The sequence below is a fragment of the Bombus pascuorum genome, chromosome 14 (genome assembly GCF_905332965.1).
Source record: "Bombus pascuorum chromosome 14, iyBomPasc1.1, whole genome shotgun sequence".
In the NCBI taxonomy this organism is placed as follows: domain Eukaryota; kingdom Metazoa; phylum Arthropoda; class Insecta; order Hymenoptera; family Apidae; genus Bombus; species Bombus pascuorum.
Genome location: NC_083501.1, coordinates 7865319 through 7889815, shown reverse-complemented (window position 1 = coordinate 7889815; position 24497 = coordinate 7865319). Strand labels below are relative to the sequence as shown.

Here is a 24497-nt window from a genome sequence, read left to right as displayed (position 1 = left end):
ACTAGAGAGCGAGCGAGCGAGAGAGAGAGAGAGAGAGAGAGAGAGAAAGAGAGGCGAATAGAACGAGAGGGGTTCATCGTGGAAATGAATGAGCGTATAAATCAGCGTTAACGATCGTTCTGCAAACAACTCGGGAGGCCGACCGGTCCCGAAATTAAATAAGTCCACACCGATCGCTATCGTATCCTCATCTTTTTTCTCTCTATTTCACCTTTCCCTTTCTCTTTTTCCCCTCTCTGCCTCGCTAGCTTTAATACAGGCATATAAACATAGAGACGAGGCAAAGGCATCGATCTACCAAGGAATGCATTATTCTTGGGTTCTCGGAGGTTGCCTCGTTCCCGCCGATTCGTTCTGCTTTGCATATAACAGCAATAAACTGGAGATTTATGCATTTGATACGATAACCGCTGAGATTCCGATCGGTCCGGTCAGCTACTGCTTCTTCTCGCTTGGACAACGAGAGGAAGAGCGTCGCGTGTTGAACACGGTCGAACGATCTGCAAGCAGAATTTCTGTGATTAGGCCCGGAGTGTCGGGAACTGCAGACTCGAGGGAATATTCGTTTCCGGATGACGGAGCGAGCAGTTGTGATTTGAGCTGTTATACATCTCTGACGTTCGATGGTTGGAGCTTAAACTTTCCACTCTGTTTTTAACTGCGCTCCGCTCTCTCGCTCATTTTCTCAGGCTCGATCCTATCTTTGCGATATTGAAGAATATCTCCAGTTTGAACAAAAAGTCTCGTCTCAACTTTATGTCAAAAACTTTGTTAAAACGACGGGAATTCTTTTTGTTCGCTGAAATGAGCGTAAGATTGAAATATAAAAATTCGAGGATCGAAGTAGAGCTAAGGATGGATAAAGATAACGATGTTGGAACATCATATTGTTAGTAATTATAGTGCGTTTAGGAATCACAAATCTATCGTTTGAATATTATAAATCAGTAACACGCTGTTAGAAATTTTAATGTCAGACTCGCGAATGTAAAATTTACTCCAAAAGAGTTGATTCTAGATTTTTATTATAACCCTTAAAGTTTTGAATCTTCTAAAATTGTATAACAGGTGCGTCCGATATAATAATTAGATCATTTGAATCTTTTCTTCATTTCTGATTATTTTAGACTAAACGTATATTTGTATTTCGTCGAGAGATTCTTATCAGAGGGATAGTTTGCTGTTTCCAACCACCAATATCGACGTATTATACCTCCGTTGGTTACCGGAATGGCTAAACACGAGCTGTACTGTTGTCGTTTACTTAAGCTCTGCTTGGAAACACGTACCGACTTTGTTCCTTATAGAGGTAAATTTATCTTTGATAATTACACTGCGACCTCGATCAACCACACGTAAATCGAAAGTATTTTAAAATATGTTTATTGTATATTTAGTACATTTACATATATTGGCTTAGGAACTAAGTGATTGCGGATTTTGTCATTACTACCTAATGCCAAAATCCGTAATCACTTAGTTCTTCAAACCCAATAGTTGTGTAATATATTTCAATCTATCGCGAGTTCCAAGGCAAAATATATAAAATTCGCGTGACAATTAACGCGTTAAATAGCAAGAAAAGTTAGATACGTTAGAAAGATATTTCTGCACCGGTTAAGTACTTTCGAGTATCAAGATTGACAAAGCTTTCGCAGAGGGAATCGCACGTGGTCTGTGTCCATTAGCGCGCGCAGGAAAGGAATTCCCATTTCCGGCGTACTTTTAAGCGGTTCGATACTCTTTTAGCAACGCGGCTTCCACGGAACAAAATTAGACACGGGAGAACGTCTTCTCCGACTGCATTCATGTCTCGCGACTTCTGCTAAGTGTACACGTACACATTAGTGCGTTTACACGAGTACATTAGAGTGTCGGATGAATTCATTATGGAGCGTGTGTCTATATAATGGTAGGCGTTCGCTGATGAATTTATAGATATAAGATATACATATATGATTAACCCTGTGGATTTACTTAATTAATATCGACGCTGTTATTTATTCATGTTATTTAATTTTCATTTCTACATGGAAATTAGAAAAAGGCTAATGAAGTAATGATAATGTACCTATTAATCAAGATGTGAAAGCAGTTATAATATCAACTTTATTTGTTGAAACGACTCATACAATTTACCTATTATGGCCCGTATGATAATTTGGAATAATGTAAATTGGTAGAAGAGTTAAAGGTTCTGATTATAACTTTCATCTTGATAATCGTACTATGCTTCATTCGTAGTAATTGACGTTTAAATATTATTGTACAGGTAGAGATTGCATACTCAGGGTAAATTTTTATGAATATTTCATCTGATAAACCTTAATTCTTATTTTTTTCAATCTACAACAAGATTGATATATTTTATGAAAGTATAGGTATGCTATATTTTTAGTATGGTTTTAGCATATTGTAAAATTATATACGAGTAGAGTTGAAAATATTATAATATATTATTGTCATTAATAATTATTAAGGAGACAATTAACGACAACTCAATGTTATGGTATAATACTTTAATAATAAAACAGATAAAAAAAATTACAATTTAAAAACTACATTTACATATCTACATATCTAAAACTTAAAATCTACATATCTTAAACGTGTCCCGATAAATTACAAATTTCCTGACACTAATTCGTCCAGCACTAGTTAAAACGCTAGTTGCTATAAAGCAGCAAACAATCCATAAAAAGACGATTTCAATAAAAAAAAAAGAGTTAGCATTATTCTGGTCTTAAGGAAAGTGGATCTTCGAGGATAAAACTCGCTTCGATTCTACGGAATTCCGTAGAACGGTGAGATTCAAAGCGATTAACTTTTCAGATGACACGGCGTTTCGATCCGATCAGAAGTGGATTCGACACTTCAACACACTTCGGAATTTCGGAACTTTTTATTTCGCGTCGGATCAGCTTGCTTTCTACTCGAACGCACCCCCAGACTTCACCCCACTTTTCCCCTCTTTTTACCAACGAGTGTGGGAGGCGTGCCGGATCGCAGGAAATTTGAAACTGAGAGTGAAGCATCCGCGATAAAAGTCGAAAGCTCGCCGAAACGTTCTCTTCAACGATCGAATTGCAACGTGTGTCTGCACGGTGCACAGGTCTCCGAGGAAATTGCGTTTCCACGGTAAACTGCGATATTTTCAACTTTGATTAGAAGATGTGTCTTATGACGGAAATTGATTAATCTCGTATAACCGGAATTTTATTTATTTCGCAAAAGAGAAAATTATGTGATGTTTCAGAATTTTATTTGAAAAACGACATCCAATAATAGAAACAATAATTACTTTATTATATAAATAAATAATACCAACATAATTACACAGGTAAAGGTATATTTATGCTGTTCAATTATAGAAGCAACCACTAAGTGCAAACAAGTACAAAAATGTCTGCACAAGCTTTTTTTAAAATTTCACTATAGTACTCTCATATTTAATCTATCTATATCTAATTTCGATACAATTATGATCAGTGACGTAATAAGGTTTAGACAATTTTTAACACAATAAGTGTAATCCTTATAATTGTTGTAAAATTACAAATAATATAGGTAGCTCAACAAATCTGAATAAATGGTGTAATGCAATTTTGATAATGTAAAAACGATAACAACTGGTAGTTTAAAAACATTAAAAAGATAAAAGAAGATGGAAGATATCAATCTAGTACGTTGACAGTGCATCGTTTGTTCAGAGTTCATCCATCGACGCTGCAGCTCGTTTCGCATGCCGGCGCAATTCGCAAATATTTGCGCGACGAAGGAGCGATTGCAAAAACGCGGAGTTCCGGCAGAGGCAGAACCGGCTCCGACCGTACAATACGTGTGCTCATAACAGGATATTGGATGTTTCGTGTAAATGAACCATTTGTGCCGCGCGTTGTTCCAGTGTATTTCAATTTAACTAAAGTTTTTAATCGCTTGATAGAAATTTCTACTGAATTATTTAACAAAAGATGTTGGAGAGCTTGGTGATAATGTGACTTCAAAGAATTGGAAATTAATTCGAGTAACGTTGTTCGATGTTTAATTAGAATAAACGTGAAAAGAGAAAAATATACGCGAACAGAAATCAATGAAGTTTCATTAGTTTAATTAACTCTGAATTATTTGTTCGCATTAGCGATTATTAGTTTTCTATATCGATGATAGAGCAACGTATAAAACGAAGAGAATATGGATTTTTAATTTGTAGAGTCGAACCAGAAATGAAATATTTATGGAATACAAATATATTTGTTATTTTTATACTGCACAAATAATTGAAAAATATTTATGATCAAAATGTATATAATTTATAGTTTCAGAGATAGATTTTATTCTTAAAGACAGCTTTAAAATTGTTAAAAATTGTTCAAGAAACTCAACTTTCGGAATTTATATTTGTTAAATAATTTAAAAATCAAGGATACGATTATTAGAACGCTCCTTAGTTTTACGTGGGCTATGATAAATTCGAATATTACTGAAACTTCTGGTATGGAGATATAAAGATAACCAACTTTGGAACGATGTACATAACTATATGAAAGTTCATTAATTATTATGATACACTGAATTATTAAACTACCAGCGGTTAACCAGTGTTTCAACACAAGTTGCTAAATATTAATCCAAACTATATAGCAGTGAAACACGGTTTTAGAATAAAAAATTATTTCCTCAAACTACAAGAAGCATTTTCCTGGAAACCTTCTAATAACATTCCTCCACTGAATTTTTATTTTACTATATCTTTATAAACCAAAAGATCTCGGCAGAATCTTACAGGAGTCGCGTAACGTGGTAAAACAAATTTATTTCAAACATCGCAACGCTGCTCCAGCTATTTTCAATAACGCTCTCGTCGAGAATTACAAAGAAAACTTCGACGCGGGGCGAATTTCCGTGGAAAAAAAAGATGTTACAATCCTGTCGAAATTACAGGATGGAAGTTTCACGGAAAATATTCCTACGGGAGTTTTTCGCGTCCAATAAAAAGGGCGGACGAAAGTGGCTGCAAGTTTCTCGCTAAAGAAATTTCAAACACTTTTGCGTTTTGCCCCTGGCGAAGAATTCAACCGTACCTCCGTTGTTTTCGCGTTTTATGTATACTACCAGCATTACACTTGCGGCAGTTTCATTACTCTTTTGCTAGGAACGTCGTCCGCCCAATTTCGACGGGTAGACTGCGAGCTTTATTACGTTCTCGCGTTATATCGCTGCGCCGGACACTCGAACACTGGCTAGGAATTGCGCTTAATACGTGATGTCAGAGCCTGAAATGAAGTTTCTTCGTTTAAGCCTTTACCTGTTCCCACAAGGATTAAATTAGATTGGATTATCAACTTTTCTAGCCAAGTTATTGGACATTACAGGATATTAGAAGTTAGTTGGTAATTATTTTCATTTTTATGTAATTTCATATTTTTATCAACATAATCAAGGAAATGGAAAGCAGATAACAATTTACTTGGAACATTGAAAATTGTAACAACTTCATATATATAATTACTTCATATTTTTTATATTTTCACAGATTATCTTCATTACGTAGATTTCCACATTTTTCAATTTCCCATAAATGCATAAAGATCTACAGTTTACATCGAATACGATAGTGAAGTGTTATGCTTGTAGAATAATCTTTAATCTCTTGATGCATCGTATCTAGTATTTTACTTAATTTTGTTGCATTTTTTGACATTTTTGTATCAATTTTTTTTTCTTGTTGTCTTTACGTTTGAATATATAAATTCGAAGAACGTATATGTATTAAATGTCAGTTGGTAGTCGTTTGAATTTAAGGAAAGAATAGACATTTTCACTGTGGGTTAAAATAGTGATGTACTGCAATTATTGGGTTGGAAACTAAATGATTACCACCTGATGACAAAACCCAACTTAGTTGCCAACCCAATGCTATGTTTCAAAATTTACTAATAAGTTGTTTCATATTGATTTTGCATATAATTATTTATATCGTTAATATATGCTCACCATATGCTAGATTTTAAAATAGAAAACACGACCCTGACGATTATAAATCTAAACAACTTAGAAATACGGACTCCACAGTAAAAGAGTCGAAAGAAAAAAGAGAAAATTACATAGGGATATTAATAAATCCGAACCACTTAAGTACAGGTCACTAAACGTTTTTCTTATTTCAGGTAATTACACGTCTTTACACAAAGATTTGCTTAAACTACGGCGCCACGACGTTCGCTCGGCCTGACCGGATTCATAAAGGCTTTACGAGGTGCGTAATTAAAGCTGATTATCTTAACGGCCATTGTAACAGTAGATATCGTTCCCGTCTTCAGCCTATAAATACTTGCGATAGGCTTTTAATTGGAATTCATGGGCTCGAGTGCATAGTATTCCCATCCGATAATCTTCGTTGTATCGCGTGATATCTGGCCCAGACGAATATAGCCAAGCTCTGTTTGGTAGCGTACGTGATAAACGTATTTCTCGAGGAGGTTGTTGCACAATTACGATATATCTTCAGGGTAAAGGTAATTAACAGTTGAAACAGGTTTTATTTCTTTCGGTGATTCCTTCGTCCCAGAGAAATTTGAAGAGTTGATGATGCTCGTAAGTTTGAATGTGTCTGACCATTTGTGGCTAATCCATAGCAGTGTGTCGAGTATTTTTGCATTATTTTTATGCAGTTAAAAAGTGATAGGGAACAGGTTTTTCAGATACAAGAGGTTTGCTTTAGTTAGGATAAGACTCGGAATGAGTTTAACACTTTCCATGCAAAACACATAATCGACAAACTATCAACTTATGGAATCTATTTTCTTTTAGCTTTCTACGGTTTTCAATCTTTTTATCGGCAAAGAAACAAGCTAAATAAAAGTTTTCACGTTATCAATGTCACTGTAGCTGCGCTGGGATAAAGAATTAGCCACACAGAGGGTTCAAAGTGTTTCTCGGGGCAAGATATTGACTTCAACTTTAGATTATCGATATTGGTGTTAGATATCTTTCGATGGAACTCTCTATCATCTAAAGATAAGCAATTCATCTTATATGAGTGTGTAACCGTAAGAAATTCCAATTGCTGTAAAACTTTTCGTTCTATAAAAAAAGTGTCTCGAACGGGAGTTATTGGTACTCTCAGATCTCTCACAGAATTATTTGAAACGCAATAAAAAATTCCCCTAAATTAAAAGAATCTGAAAATGAACCCTTCGAATATCATCAAACTTCATTAACTTGATTTTCCTTGAGGCATCCAATCTCTGACCCAGTCAAACCTCCCTCTAATCCACGCCTACCGCATGATCAAAGTACATATTTCCTTGCCCGAGTCATATCACATCCCTTGTCGCGCACAATGAATAATTAGTCTCGCATAAGCCCTGCATATCGTTGTTCTTGTTTCACAATAATCGCATCAATTATTCAAACGACCTGTCACCACTCAAATACGTACCCTCAGCTGCTCTAAAGAGAAGTTTAAAGCTTGCCACGCGTTGTATAAGAATTTAATCAGAGATTCAGAGTCAGAAAAGCCGAGGCGGCGAAAATCATGGTCGAAACGAAGAAACCTGATCTCGACTGACATTTGCAAATGACGTTAGCCCGTATTAACGCGGCGGCTGTGTCCGCGCCGTGAGACAAAACGTTTCACGCTACCTTCTGACGATGGAGTCGTCGTCGTCGTAAATTAGTTCCAAGTTAATCGGTGACGGCGTAGGGTTGCGAGCGCCAGTCTCTTCTGGAAAGATGGCCGCGTGAAAAGAGATAATTTGCATTTTAATTGCGCCAGTCTGCGCCACTCTACCCCCACCTTTCGAACGTTGTGCACCCTCGTCGACGTTGACACTGCGCCCTTGCAACCTTCCCGCGCCTTTTCTCGCGAGCGTTTCCACGCCAAAAGCTTTGTTTCAGCCGGCATTGTGCCATGAACCTTCGCCTTTTCGGCTTCCAACTCTATCAGACGATGGTAAGCTCATCGTCGATCGTTGCCAGCTTTGGTTATCTTTGTCGCCGCGATTTTGTCTTCGTACTTTGCCACTTTTCACCTTTTGTGCTGGTAATGCGATCAGAGTGGATGCTTTTGAAATTTGTTTTATTTGTCGATAAGATTTTCGATTTAGGATATCCGATTTTGCGATACTAGAAAACTGCAATTTTTGTGCATTTACGGATAATTTAAAAATGCAAAAATGTACAACACGCGTGTAACATACAGAGATGTAAAAAATATTCAGTTTTTATAGGCTTTAACGAGCGAAATAAATCTTTGTAGTTTTCATTGCCTCAGGTATGTTCATAAAAATTTCAGGTTTTTGATTTTGTAACATGTCAGACATTTAGAGGCAGTTTTGGCGATATAGTTGGAAATTGAACTTTCTGAAATTCTATTTGTTCCGTGATGAAGTTTTTAATTTGAGGTTTCTGTTTCTGTGGCAGAAAAAGCTAGACATTTGGCAAAAATGATGGTTACGTAATTAGAGGGAGGCATTTGAGGTTCATTCTGTTTGGTAATAAGCTTTTCAATTTCAGTTTCGATTTCGTGGTATGCGAAGTTGTGAAGATTTAGTGAGATTTGTTTCTGTTCATTATCTACCTGCTTAATCATTTTTCTATCGCTACAATTATGAACTACTTTGATTTAAAAACACACAATTTTTATTCCACGTTTAGCAAAAATGATTAAATTTCTAAAATAAAAGCCAATTACAAGTAAATTATATTCTAAAGGGCTCGGGAAAACCTTTCACCGAAATAAATTGAATTGTTCCATATTTCAAAGCCAGCAATGCTGGAATCATAAATTAAAGCTACGGAACTTCCACAAATACAAATTCGCGTATAAATATAATTTCGTTTGAAAATCCGGCTTATTGAAAAAAATCAAAGAGCATTTCGCGGAAAGAAATTATCTCCGGCCGCGGTTCAAGTTTCCTCTTTCCATTTCATGGCTTCCTCCCTCTTGATGCTCTTAAACTTTCCTTGCCGCGGAATGGCAAAGGAGAGAAAAGAGAGAAGAAGCGGCGCGTTTAATTGTAAGTACATTCAATTTACCTGGCCGATTCCTTTCTTTCGATTTCTTTCAATTTCTGCTCCACTCTCCGCGTCTTTTAAGCAACGGCGAAAGGAGTTGCTGGAGGATGGAATAACGGGAACAGAGAACGCTGGAAAAGTTTACGCGGAAGATGCTCGCCAACTTTGCCTTTAACTTGCGCGCTCACTCGCTAAACCCCCTCGCACCCAGACCCATTAATAAATCGGGCTCTTCGAGTAAGTTGCGTAGAATAATCAATAATTCGATGAATTACCGAGAAGGATGAATGACTCGGCGAAAATACGAGGGTTTGCCCCGTTGTAATTCCTCAGTCGATGTACCATGGTGGTTTGTTAAGAGCCATGGGGGAAAAAATTACGGATAGTATCGAGTCGAGCTTTGGGGATCGGAAAATAATTGGACGCAAATTGCAGGATGTTTTTAGTGTATTAATATCTCGAGTACAAAAGCGGAGATTCGAAATGGAATCAGTTTTCAGTCGATATGAATAGTTATTATTTATCCTTTTTTTAAATTAATGGATTAAGGGGATCATTCAGTTAGAGCAAGTATAAATAGAAAGGATAATTTTAATCCTCAACAGTGTCTGCTTTTCAATTCGTAAATAATTTTTGGGAATGAAAAATCTCTTATTGAAGGATATGCAAAATATTGAACAGCTGCTGCGTGAGCGTATCGAAATTAATTTTATTGAAAAGTACAATCTTTTTGAGATATTTGTATGAAATTTCACATTGGAGATTGTTAGAGTAACAAAGTTATCGCATTTTGCTTTCAACTCTAGCGAATTACACGTATACGAAGGCTAGTTGGAATCGTTGATTGGATTTTTCTAGGCACAGTACTAAAAATATTAGAAAATATTGTCGAGCTAATTTCGCTGAGATTTTACATAACTGTTTTACATCGAATGATTTTTTACATCTTTTCGTAAGATATTCTAAGAAATTGTTACCTTTTATATACAAAGAGAATAAATTTGTAAAAGAAATTTTCACAAATTGCAATTACTCTATATTATAATAATATTACTAAAATTCCTACGATTTTATTTATTTATTGAAAAAAAAATTGGTGTTTCTTCGGCTTCTGTTAAACAACAGCACTCCGAAACCCCGCATCGAAAAATACATTTTATCTTATTACTTTTTAATAAACTTTATACGATTGTCAAACATAAATATTCCTTCTAAACGATCTAAACTTTACTGTAAAATTATATTTACATCTCTTAGAGATTACATTATAAATAAAAATCAATTTGTTTGACTTACGTACATCAATTTGAAATCACGCAAGATTTGAAAGATCAAACAGACTTCACTTCACTTTACAACAATTTATACTTTCGAACTTTTTTAAATGAAAATCGCCCCTTAAGCTTAAATTAAATGCGCAGACGTATTATTTCTTAACGTAGCAACTAACGTCGAAGCTTAAGCTTTTTACCGCGTTCTATGAATCATTTTTCGCCCAGTCGTATTTTTCTACCGTTAGGAAATTTCTTCAGTTTTTTCTTTCTCAAATTTTCTTAAATCCCACTAGTAAGCTCTTTATCCGATTAAAATAAAAATGAGATTAAAATATAAAGAAAATAAAAGAAGATCGCAGCAGGGTTAAATTCAAACTGGTTAGTCGAACGAATAAAAAATCGAACTTTTATTCCATCCTTTCATTCTGTTATTCTTAGAATCGATATTAAGAGTAATCGATATAAAATTGGATAATACCAGGACTTTTTACTGGCATAGTTCACGGAACTTTTATCGATGCGATCATTGACGTGGTCTGGCTTCTCCGCGTCTGGTTCCTCGTTAAATATTAATCCCCTAATTCGATCCACTTGCGCCTTAAGCATCGTGAGAGGGCAGAGACTGTGCTTCCGTATTCCTGGCAAGAACACCACGGTTGCAACTGTCACCTGAACGGTAACGGGTTTTATGGTGTCCTGGTTCTGCCGGCGCTAGTTTTACGACCTCCCCCATTGGCTACAGCGGTTGCCCTATAGTATAGTTACGCCGAAGTGAAGGTCGATACGACTCCTCCTGGAGCATGCTAGCTCTCTGTTCGATATTTTCCTTGGCTATCCAAGAATCCGCTCAACTTGAGAGTAGAGAATTATTATTACATCGGTACATATAAAATACCGCTCTTCTTTTTAAACTTTGAATTTTAGTGGAACTATCCATTTAATTTCGTTCTATCGTCAATCGCCAAATACATCGAAAATGAAGAAATTTGCTGTAAAACACGTACATAGATGTGTGAAATACTAAAATGATTTATAATAAAAATATTACAATTTCGTCTGAGGTCTACATTTGGAAAATGTGGTATTAAAATTGCTGGTAACATAGAAGCATTTGAGGAAGTTCAAAGATATCCTTATTTAATTATTTAGTCAAATTGAATTATCAGAGGTACTGTAACAGTTTTATTTCGAGAGTGTTTCATTTTAGAACCAATAGTTCTAAGTCTGAACTAATCGGTTACTCTGCTAGCGTATTGAATGACAAGTAGAAATTCGGTTAAATATATGATTCTTTACATAAACAATGTGCGGCAAAAGTTTTCTTTGATAAAACGATACTGCAGATGTATCGAATTGAAGTACGCCGTACAATTAGAAACGTAGTCTGATGGTTTGGACAATTTATTCTAAATTCCTCTTACAATTAGTATCACTCTCATTTGGTGGAACTATAGATTCCCTGGCTCACAATACAGACCGAATAAACTAAACACTCTCACATTCCTCAAAGACATCGACCCCGCAAGACATTCCATCCACATCAGGCCAAGCTGATTAAAATGAAACCCGAGGGCCACGCGCTGATAAGCCAAGCCACAACATAAACAAAACTCGAACGTTTAATTAGATCCAGCCAGAGCCACCAATAAAACCAATTACGGACTCCCTAAACACACCCGTTGCCCCAGCAAGCGCACCAAGGCACGTTTCCACTGCTGGTACTTGCTTTCCTTGCCTTCACGCTGCCAATCTCTCTGCTGCTAACAGAATTAGTCCTCTCCCTCTCTGAATTCAGCACCATCGACTCCTTTTCTCTACCAATATCCAAGCTGCCACTTCTAACTGTCCTCATTGAAGTCAACGAAGGCCTCTTCTTAGCGTTGAAGTAGAGAGACACCCTTCTCATCTGTTCCTTCTTGGGCGAATCTTGACCAGACGAAGACGATCTGCTCTCGTTTTTGTCCTCCTGACCCTCTGATGTAGTCGTAGTGATACTAAGTCTCGTAGGCTTCTTTCGTGTCGATTTTCCAGGAGACTCTGGCATTTCCGACGACGTGACGCTACTCTGTTTCTTATACTTCCTTTGAGCAGTAGGTGACGCAGGTTTTTGCTCCTTATTGGCACTACACTTCTCTTTTTTGATCGTTCTCTTCCTACGTCCACTTGGTGTACTCGGTACACTTTCTTCATGAGGAAACACGTGTTCGTCTTCTTGATGAGAATCTCCATCTATGGAGGTCTGCGTCTGAGCTGGCACCTTCAATGTTAGGTTGTCGTAGTACATCATCCCTCTTTGTGGATACATGCCTCCTCTTGGCAAAAATGGCACGTTCTGATACAAATTCTGTGTATGTAAATAGGGATTGGTATTTAACCTACGCATAGTGTTGAATTCGTAAGGAGTAGGTGGACCTACTAAAGTATGCGGACTCGGTCTCTCAAAAGACGTTACCTGAATCTGAGGCTTGCTCGTTGGAGACATCAGTTTTCCATTCATTAGTTGGTTAGATGGGATTAAGAGACGGTTCTTGTCAGACTGAACCTGTCTGTACCTTTCTGAAAAAGGAACTCTGTTGAAGGTGGGTACTTCAGATTGCGGTGGGTAACAGCACAGGTTGTCATCGTTTACTTGGACGGACAGCGGTCTGGTGACATTGTTCTGGTTCATGTAGCTGGTAGACGGCTCGAAACTTCGTAGAAAGGGGTTCTTGAAGAGTCGATAGTCTATGGTGGGTAACTTGGGGATTTCTGGGATGTCGGGGCTCACCGCCTGTTCCACGCGAGGCGCCTTCAAAGTAACGTTCAGGTACGATTTGTATGGCTTCGAGTCTGATATATTGTCCAAAGTGTTGTCACTTCGGGTCAATATTTGTTGTTTACCATTAGATTGATTAACCGAAGCGGTTTGAGACTTACTAGGCAAGTCCTGCCACGACATCGACTTTGTCAATTGATTGGTCGTGGCTGATTTGACTTCAGCGATTAGTAAGTTGTCTGTACTTAGGAACGTCCTCTGTTCACTTTTATCATTGAACAGATTGCCCTCGTATGGAATTGCTCCATCAACGTACAGATCAACCGATCCCTTCTGAGATGTGAACTGACTTTTCGAGATTACAGTGGATCCAGTCTTGCCACTACTGGAACTATTCCCGGTTCCAAAGTGACTGATAGTCGGCGAGGATTCTTCAGTCTGTTTCTTTAATTTCGAAGGCAGTGGAGCAAAAAAATGCTTCGGTTTCTCGGATCCTGATAACCCAGGACTCTCTTCTGTCTCTATCTTCGTTGCATCACTAGCACTCAGATCCGTTGGTCCCTTCATATTTGACAAGTTTGCATTTGTACTCCAACCATTTTCAATCATCTTCTCCGAATTCTGTCGACTATTTCCAAAGAATGTCGAGTTGAGTGGATTATTTGACAGTTTTAGGCCAACACCTCTTCTTTGCACAAAGCTTGGAAAATTAGGAAAACCACCGATGGTCGATGCGAATTGTTGCTTTAATTGCTCCGGGTGAATTGTAGCAAAGTTTTGCATACTTGGTGTTCCGTCAGTATCAGTTGCTCCATACGTGGTCACCTGTGTCTGAGGCATTATAACGTTACTTTGCCAACCTGCAGGAGGCGCGTGTATTATTTGATCGTTGATTCCATTCATAGCCGGACCTGTCAAATTCGATATTGGGCCTATTCGGTCTGCATTTATTCTTGGACACGGAGAAGTTAGCATCGTTGATGCATCAGCAGGCAGCATTAGGTTTAGCGTGCTTGGGAACTTGAAAGGATACTCGTTATAGTAAGCAGAGCTACCTAAGCAAGTCGATGTTTGATAGCTGCCAGGACAGAAGGGGATGTTGTCGTGAAGTTGCCTCGACTTTAGGATAGAAAGTGGACTTTTCTGCTCTTTGGATTGCAGAACATCTTCCGAAGAAGCTTCCTTTTTATCCTTGTCTCGTTTAGGCTCTTCCTCTTCGTCGACCACTGATAAGTCGTCGAAGTCTACGTGTAGCCTATGGAGACCGTTACTGGCCATTTTCTCCGTGGAAATCTTCTGATTTTCCGCGTTGTCTAATTGCTCTGATTTTTCGGGTTCCTTGGTGGTATCTTCGCCGTCCTCGCTGAGCTCTTCGTCCTCCTCGAAGGAGTAATCAGATTGCAGACCGCCATCCTCATCGGAGCGATCCTGAAATGTATAATCCTTTGAATCTCTTAATTATTCTAATCTGTGACATTTTTTGTACATACCATGTACATTTTAATTTCTATTAAAAATACAGTTTTTATAAATTTCGTAACAAGTACTTCTGAATTTTTACATCGATATTCAAATTGATTAATTCCATCAATACATTCTGTAATAACTTCTCTCTGGTCTTCTTGTATGCAACGAATCAAATTTTATATATTGATACGTAGACTGCAATTATTACACTGCTTAAAACAACCAAGGAATCACTGTTGTAAGCGATTCGGTTACACCAATCAGGAGAATAGAGTCGTCGTAGTATCCTTTAGAAACAATAGATTGATATACATATAATGTTACTTATATGATACTTTGATAAAGATTGACTTTAAGTCATTGTCCAACATTCAACTGTTTTAAGCATTGTGTAAGTAATTATATAAATTAACTGGTTTTATGTAAAAATTTTGAAAATACCAGAACTCTTAAAATTAAGAAAAGAAGTTGTTTCCAGAGTAAAAAATCATTCATTGATGACCACGCAAGTTCTAAGCAGATATTTATATGAGATATTAATGTATCGATATTCGATTTCGAGAAAGGAATTTGTGAACTTGTTCTCGCTAATTTCTCGCGTACATTAATTTCCCATCAGTATCCTTCAAATCAGGATACCACTGCGAAAACAAAGTTTCTGTTATCAATCAAATACGCAAAATCTGGAAAATCGACGAATCGATCAGTCATCCCTTGTCTCAATTCACAATCAACCAACTTTTGCATCGAGTTACCTCGTATTCTTCGCTTTCTGGGTGGCACTTTTGCCTCTTCAGGATCTCCTCGAGCTTGTCGTACTCGTCCCTGAGGCTCCATATCTCCCTACGCAGCTGCTCGTTCTCTCTGCGCAGCTTCTTGATGTCGTTCTGACCTGAAATCGAATTAAATTACTTTCCTCCTTTTTTTTTTTTATTTCAATATATTCCTCTACAATTTGCGCGAAGAGACGTTTGACAAATTATTGTAAAAATTACAATAATTATTATTGTTATTATTTTATACTGTAATTAGGTCAAATAGGAGTTTCCTCCTTAGAAAACCAGATTAAATTTTATTCGTTATCATTGTCGGTATCGTATTTCAAAACGAATGTTCCTTTCAATCGGGTCAAAAACACAATCTCCGCGGCTTAATTTATTTTCAAGTTCCACTTCAGTTTCATTAACGTTTCGAGATTTAGGTTACGAATGAGCACGGGTCTGAAAACATACGTATCTTACTGGAAATCGAGTGAATCTAATAAAATCAATAAAATCAATGGTGCAAAAGTACCGACGATCTTCTGCGTGTAGAAGGAGCCACGAAAGTTGAAGAGCAAGAGTACTATACAAATATCCACAAATCAAAGTAGTTTATTTAATTGTGTCAAATACACGAATTAGAGCTATCAGTTAGTTTCATCACGTTTGAAACGATCCACCTATATAAACAAAATAATTTAAAGATTCTTCGAGATCAAAGGCCCAAGCACTAAGTACACCAGGAGGACTCTTACACTTGCAGATTCGAACCCACTTCTAGCGTTTATATGTTGAACCACAACTCGAACTCTCAAAGATCAAGGCTCGAAGCTCATTTCAACGATGCTGAATCCGCTTGAAAATGTTCGGAAAACTCTACACCACGTGTTCTCTTGGAACTCGTTTTTTTCGTGGAAATCACTTAATCACGATCTGACCGGTCTGGTAACGGACAGACCGTCGGTTGCACCAATCGAAACGATCGATCATTGGTCAGGCCTGGTAACAATCTCTAACCCTTCGTCTTTCGGTGCGTCAAGGAACTGGTGATAAATCACCCACGGTGAGAGACCTTCAAATTACTTAGCCGGCAGATACGAATAAAGTTTCAGCAAAGCCTAATCTAACCGACGAAAGGCTGGCACGCCGCGAAATAAATGAAAAATCGCGATAAAACGAGGCTTCCTTTCTTCGTTCTTGTGCTTTTTGTTCTTCTCGTCCTACGCGCGCACTTCCAAGGCCTGCTTTTTGATCGATCGTCCGGCGAAACGGAGATTAGGAGGTCGATTAGATGGACTTCAAGGATTGTTTCCATTGTGTCTGTTGGCCGTTCTCGAGTGATTAATGCGATGCTCCCTCATCGTAGAGGAAGCTCGGTGTTTAGAGGGAACACGCGAACTGCGGTTGTCTTCGCGTCTCGAGATACAGGTGCGCAGGAAGTTCGCCTGCCACTTGTCTGGCGAAGGGATTGCGACGATAAGTGGGAAGTTACTGTGTAAGGAGTACGGGAAGTTCGCGTTGTTCCATCAGGCTTGATTTCGGCTTTCGTAAACGTGGATCCGATTCTTGGCAATTTCTTCGGATGCTGCGATCCAGAATTGCACTAACATTATTTTTCTAATCTGAAAGATTCTTTTGTTTTCCATATGTTTGCTTTTTTAAGCTAGGAGATTGCCACAGAGCCATAAATTAGCAATGGAGAAACCAAGAGGGTCTAACGAACATCCCGCAGGCCATCGAAACAACAACGTAGAGAGTGTTCCAGTGTCAGAAAACAGTAACAGCATGGCCATCTCTGCATGGACCCCGGCGACATTCCCGGCAACACCTTCTCCATAGGAGCCAAACTCATAGTATATAAACCTTCCTAAAATCAGCTCTGGACATTCTCTGCTCTAACACTCTGAATCGTCACTCTGTTGGATTCGTACAAGAAATTTTACTGCTATATCTAGAGTTCAATTCTTCACCTTATTTGTGAAACGTTCTAACTGCGATGCGAGGAGATCACCGGCGATCTGTCAATTTCGTGATTTCTTGTGTCTCTTATGTGACAAGATCAAAGTCGTTAAACGTTAATAATATGATCACTTTGATAGTTTGTCATTGGAAACTCTCTTTGTCATTGGAAAAAAAAAAGAAGAATTGAAATAATAATATTTGTTTATTCTCCGAGATCATGGACATGGAATGGATCATGGAACATAGAAATCTTTCCATTATCCGACTTGAAAACTCGTTTTATGATATAGCAAAGACTTTAATAATTTGCTCAGATTTTTTGAAAGCCTGGAATAATACAAAAGCTAAGCGTGAGCATAAACGACTGCTACGTTATTTGTAACGAATATATATGTCCTCATTATGATTACGGTTAGGGGCGTGTAATGAATCTTCACTGGAATTAGCCATCGTTGTTATGCAATCCAACGTTTTTCTCGCTATTGAGATCGCACGAGCATGTTTACTGTCGAGTGCCGCTACAACTATTTCTTTTTAAGGAGAGCTATACAATTACTCGGGTCCAAGCTCATTATCACAAATCTCGGACAATTATAATCGGGTTAACTTATAAAGGTTAAAATATTGGAAATTTTCCAAAGAATTTCAAAGGGAAATGTCCTTTCATCTCTGACATATATATATATATTTTTATTTGGTCAAGATATGACAAAAGTCTGATTGGTATGCACGATTTCCCGTTTCCATTCTGTGTTAACACTAGAACTACCACACCAGTTAAATTGACTGGTTTTACAATTTTATTTTAGAATTCCTACTTCATGTTATATTTTTTTTTCAAATGATGTAATGACTTTCGCAACGATAACTAAAAGAATAATATAATGAATTTTATTTTGTTTTTTATCTAATCAAACTCAAAATGATTTTGTATCGAGGCTACTTATACCAACACTAGTCAAAGCGTAAAAGGGTCCTGCAATCTGTTTATCGAACTCCAATTAACCAGTTTCCTCGTTTTGTAAAACTTCCTATACATTTTAAAAAATTTTACTGCATATCATTCAATAGGATGATATCAGTTATCAGGAAAATTCCGGATCGATAGCTAGATCGCTAGATGCTAACACTAGCAATACCACACCAGTGAAAATGACTGGTTCTACAATTTTATAAATGTGTCAAGCCACATTTAGGAATCATGGTCCTAGATAAATTAATAATACCAAAAATGTACTACATAACATGGAATTCCTCCTGTAAGAAAATAATAAATCAATAAATATAAAAATATTCTATTATTACGTATTTTTTAAAGACCACTCATTTTGACTGTTTTTGGTAAAAATAGCTTCGTGTTAACTATCGGTAGTTCTAGTATTAAGAATTTTCTTCAAACAGTACAAATATCGCATTTTAAAATAACAGCGAGATTGAAATATTGAAATTCGAGAATCATAGTAGGATCAAAAAAAAAAAAAAAATCCTTCGAAACAGTCCAGAGATCGTGTAAAAAATTTCCGATCATGTACCTATCATAAAACCGTTAGAACGTTTGATACCGGAAGCCGCGCGTTCTCCATTATCCATCTCCGCGTTCGAAAACTGCCAGTCCGGTTTCATGGCCGCTTATCGGCCGCGCAAACACGCTTTATAAGCAGCCGCGTGATAACAGGCCGCTTAAGCCGCACGCGGTGCCCATTGCATGGTGGAACAAGAAAAGCCATGTGGTAAATCAGGATTAAAACGGCGCTGGCCGCTTGGAAATTTAAATAAATTAAATCCTTCCGGAGGTTCATAAATTCGGATTTTCCGGCTGGACACCAACGGCTATTTGGATCCTATTAAATCTCGTGCCTCTATCTCTCGGTCGTTTGCATTTTTTTCTTCCGCTTCTTCTTTTTCTACATCCTCGCTGTATCCCCTCTTGTGCATCTCTTCCAAGAAACCTTTCCTCCACCGATATTCTCGTTTCATTCGATGTCGTGATGCTCAAGGGTTTGTGACGAATCGCCACGTCGCGTCGAGTCGAGTCAAACTCGAAACATTTCTTGTCTATTGGCCGAAACGTATCTACGTAGCACGGAGATTGACGAGGATAATGGATATAACTGTGAAAAGAGGTCGTAACTAGGGATGAATCATAGTGATGTCAGCGTGTAATGTGCGATCGTATTTACAGGCTAAATGACTTTTATAAGCATCATATCTCGCGGTCTTGAGACGATACTTTGGCTTTACGAGTGTATGTAAATCCGTTTTGTAAGACGTATATATTCTAGTTTTACGCAGGATGTTTTAATAGTGAGTTTTTGTCTTGTTGAAGATAGGTTACGGTTCTTTGAAATTCGTTGGAAATTATACTGTATGATAAGTGATGCTTCTTTGGTTCTTACATTTATTTATTTATTTGTATTATTTATATATAGTATTTTATTTGTATTATGTTGTGGATGTGGCTTATTTTATTATATTTAGTGTATGGAGTGATTTTGATACCGTTGTAATAGGTATGTTAACTATAGTGATAAGTTAATTATATAGAATTAAATTCTTGTTTAACGTAGAGATTTATTTGCGAAGCAATATTTATTAAATATATCCGGATCGAAGGAAATATCTACCTGTTAACGATTGTTACTTTGAAATGTCACAAAAATATATTTAAAAAAAAAAAATAATACTTCAAGTTGCCAGGTATGCTGTAATATTCCTATTTCAATTAGCTGTTTTAAAATGTGAACTTGTTGCCGATTTGGGCGAATATCGTAACGCAACATCGTCCTTTCCAGGAAGTTATTTATTCCAGAAGGATTTCCGCGTTGGCGAAATGTCAGGGCTCCGTGGGAGTGATATTTGTAAAGATGACACGGAAGAACGTGTTCACGGCTCGTAACGCTAGTTTGTCATGCACCGAGTATTCCTTATTTCGTCGTATTTTTCTATCTGCTGAAACATTCAGCCATTTTTCAAACGCGGAAAATCTCCCAACGTTCCCTTTGCTTCCGAGAATCATTTCGACGGGACCGTATTACGAACGAATTTAATATGAAAATTGTTCAACGTCGTCTAAAAACTATCTTATCGACATACAAGACGTACATCATTAGCCAGAAGCTTCGAACCGGACCCATATATTCCATACGCAGATCTTATCAGTGAAAATCGTAAGATGCAAGCTTATCGAGTGCAATTCAAAATCATCAACTTTAGATTAACGAGACCCTGTCAACCTTTCGTCCTAAAATATTGTGCTGGCTGAAACCATTCTTACCCTCTAAACATGCTACCAATTAATTCAAGTCCAGAGCAGAAAATGGTGCACATAACTCCTGTCAAATTAACGCGAGACTTGAGCGTGCAATTGCCACGACAACCGTCGTATTTCGCCGTACCGTCTCCTACCAAACCATAGAAAACAAAAACGCAGCTCGTGGTTCGCCGTTCCAGCTCTATATTAATTATTTCACCGGCGAGGAAAGGTTTTGTCGATCGCAACTGCGTTAGACCGGAAGAGGTACATAAACAGAGACGACGTACATTAACTCGGAGATTGGTATGCTCGATGGAAAAAGGAGAGGAAACACGGAGGCCGGCGTTCTCTCTGTTAAAGAAGAAGCTGATCAAAGCAGCAGCGCGAGCCGCGTATTTGGTTTCGTCAAGTTTCCATCGGGGTTGGGTTGCGTACGTTGGCCCCTTTGAAAAATGGAAATTGCGTCCCGTGGATGCAAACGAACGTCGAGCAACGGCGAGGAAACGGCCGTGGGCTGTGTTTTCCCTCCCCTTTGAGCTAAAAACAAGAAATCGCGTAAGCCCGGCTTGATTGATCGCGCGCCCCTCCGCAAGAAAACTTCGCGCCTGTTTGCCCGTCATATTTACGGCCGATGTTAACGAACCAGAGGATCGGCAGAGATAGGTAGTTGAACCGGGTTTTAGGATGACGGTCTCTCTGGATGGTTCAAGCGGCTCGTGAATATTTTTAGGAATTATTGAAACTGCCGTGAGGTGTGGTTGGAAAACAGCAGAATTCAGTGGAAGGGATAGATGCGCTGAATATTCGTTTTTAATGAGCTAGTACGAATCGTTCAGCCTCGATTTTCGACTTTTAGATTTCGGACATAACGAGCTGAAAGATGTGCAGAGATTCGGTTGCAACGGGTTCTTTTTGGAATGACGGTTGAGCGAATATTTTGACAGGGATGAAATTATTCGAATTATTGCGGCGTGTACGATTGAAAAACGGTGGAAAGAGAAAATTAATAGGGTCAGAAGATATTCATTTTGATGTGAATTACCGGAAGGGCAAAATTGCCACAGTTTTTACATTTCAGATATCAAGTTTAAATATTTGGTTCGAAAACAGTGGGAATATTTCAATTTTCACGTTCGAAACTATATTTGTCTATTCTTATTTTCAAATGTAAAATCGTACACTTTAAACATTACGAGCTGGAACGTGGAAAAAAGTAATTGAAAATATTTTTAGAAGAAAAGAATTATTGAAATCGTTGTGAGGTACTGTGGTTGAGAATGTAGAAAGAGGAAATTAAGAGTAATACAATAATAATAGTAATAAGTATAATGATATTCATTCATTTTAACGCGCCATAACGATGCAAATTGTAGACATTTGAAGAAAGAACGTCAGATTTTCTGAATTTCAGACCGATTACCGAAGCTGAAACAACGGGAACTTTGAAATTCCAAACCGCAGACTTTACATTTCTTTGCATTTCTATCCATTCTCATTTTATCTCTTTTATTTTTCTCTATTTGAAATTTTTACCCGAGTAAACTTATGATATTCAAATTGGGTTATATTACAAGAACAAAGAAATAACAAATCTTCAGTTTCCTTGCATCTTTCGAAATAATAGCTAGGACATTTTAACCGAGAAGAACAGAATCTTATACTTTCAATCTTCTTCCATTGCATTCGCTTATTTCGCATCAAAACGAGAACTGATCTGTCAATGAGAGACTTTCATAGAGTCTGCAAAGATTCCACCAACGACGGTAACTGTATTACTAGGGAAAATGCCGATCGTCTATGCTTAATGGCACGGTCGGTTCTAAGCCATAAGCTTGTAAGCTTATAATCGAACGTGACACGGGCGTCTGCCAGCGGCCAAAATTAGATCACGCCAATATCCCGTGTAAATTATCGCGATCGGGTTTGAGAGAGGCGAGACGACGTGGCAAGCTCGCAGGAAACTCGAGGAACCGATTACCATAATGCAGATTGCCTTTCGTATTTATAACCCGCGTTAATTAACTCGTCGCCTCCCGCGCGAAGATTAATCCGCCTCGGCGAGCATTCCTTCGAAGCGTTGATATTTCAACGAGATCGACCAATGATGAATCGAGACTCGGTTTCTCGAGCACGCTAATTGCTGTTTTATTGTGTCTGCAGGGTCCTTGGTCGTTTCGAGCAGCGACTATTATATCGTTGTTTCAATGATCGCGAGTTTCGAGCAAAGTAACTCTGTAAGATATATAGTTTCGCTGTATGTTTTTCTTATACTCCTTTTAGCGTATTTTTTTAAACTTTCGATGAATCGGATGGACTTGAAGCGGAAGTTCTAACGGCTCGAGAGTTGGATGGTTTTAAGTAGAATAAGCTTGTTTTTGATCAGACTCGTGGTCACATATTGTATCTACTTTTAGTCGTTCTTCCGAAATTTTTAACGTTAATTATAAATTTTAAATTGATTTACGAATATATTGCACGTGACTTATAGTCGTAAACGAGACGGTTTGTTCTTCTGTAAAATGAAAATGTTTAATTAGCTTTCTTCTTAAATCGGAAATGTATTTGGTATAAACCTGTTTTCAATCAGGCTTATCGATACACTTTCGTTTTTTTTTTTTTTTCAGACCGTAATGATATCAATAAATCTGCAATTGAGGCGGATATGATTTCTTCATTTTGAAAACGAAATTCGAAAAAAGCGTTTAGTAGAAATTATACATTCTATGTAGTTGGATTATCTTCTCACAGGAGATATCGGTAACTTAGGAAGATTCTACTTTTTTGAAACTCTGCAAATTCTCAGGAAAACTTTCATGGAAACTCTGATATAATTATCACACAATTTTTCTTTTTTATTTTGGTTCTTCAGCTTTGGTTAAACACCCTATGTAAAGTAACGTGTGTCTTCTAGTCTTATAAGCACTGTACCTTGAAAACCCTAAAGTTTCAGGTTTTCGTTAGAATTTTCAAAGAAGTCCTTTGTTAGTCAATTTACAATATTTTATTAAGTTGAGATTTAAAAAATTCTCTAAAGTCTGCCATAAAAGAAGAATAGTTTCTATAGTAACTTCTATAATGTGAGTTAGAATAATTAGAGGTTCATAAGAGAAGTAGAATACGCTTTTTCGAAGTTAGTAGAATATGCTTGTCCCAGATCAGACGCATTGTAGTCTACAACTATATATATGTCCAATTTTATTTATTTTCTGAATTCTGAGATCGAAACGAACGATTCCATCAAGCATCTCATACTCCAAATTGACAATTAGAGATTATGGTTTTACATTAAGTAAGGGTGTTTTACATTAAAATTTGAATAGTCGTGAGATTATCGAATTCGATGAAAATTTGTATTTTTATATGAAGAATTAAAATTATCTACACACAGCTGGTGCAAAATTTCATACTAATTGTATTTTGAAGAATTTTATATTAACATTTAGAGATATCGCATACAGCAGATAATTTCTATCTCGATGCAGACTCACGTCTGTCTACATTAACGAATACCTGTTTTCATCGAGTTTTCTGGATTTTCGGTTTGAAATACAAGAAATGGAATATTCTTCTCTAAAACGTACGTACAATATTGGCAGAGCGGAGAGAATTTGACATTTCCAATTTATATCCTACTCGTTCTCGAAAATTATTCAAACTGTTCACTTCGAAATAGAAAGAAGAGAAGATTTTTTTGGAATGTATTTGTAAAATTGGCAGAACGGAGCAAGTAACGTGACGTTTTCAATTTATACGTATCTATTCTCGTAATTCTCGAAGCTTTGCAAGTGAAATTAGACGGAACAGAATATTCTCCTGTGACTTATTTTCAAAGTAGATAAAATCAAGTAAATGTGATGCGACAGTTTTCATTTAGAAATGTCTATTCCCGTAAATTTCGAAGCTTTTATTTCGAAAGAGGAGGATCAGAATATCGTCTGTGCCTTTAAAATTGGTAGAATCAATTAACGCGATCACATTTTTAATTTATACACAATCTGAACTTTCTC

The 24497-nt window shown here is 37.4% G+C and overlaps 2 protein-coding genes across 6 annotated transcripts in view; one reads left to right on the top strand and one right to left on the bottom strand.

Moving 5' to 3' along the window:
* The window catches only part of LOC132914055 (tyrosine-protein kinase transmembrane receptor Ror), a 356038-nt gene that overhangs the window by 79853 nt on the left and 251688 nt on the right, over positions 1-24497 (top strand). The gene's annotated exons all lie outside the window — the stretch shown is intronic.
* The window catches only part of LOC132914234 (uncharacterized), a 59412-nt gene continuing 44622 nt past the window's right edge, over positions 9708-24497 (bottom strand). For 3 of the 4 annotated variants that reach the window (XM_060973152.1, XM_060973155.1, XM_060973156.1), the window contains 2 exons: positions 15270-15406; positions 9708-14475 (listed from right to left, as the gene is read on the bottom strand). In XM_060973152.1, the coding sequence (XP_060829135.1) occupies positions 11959-14475; positions 15270-15406 (2654 nt within the window). In that variant the 3' untranslated portion in view covers positions 9708-11958. The remainder of the gene's footprint in view (positions 14476-15269; positions 15407-24497) is intronic. The other variant, XM_060973153.1, reaches the window with a different exon arrangement.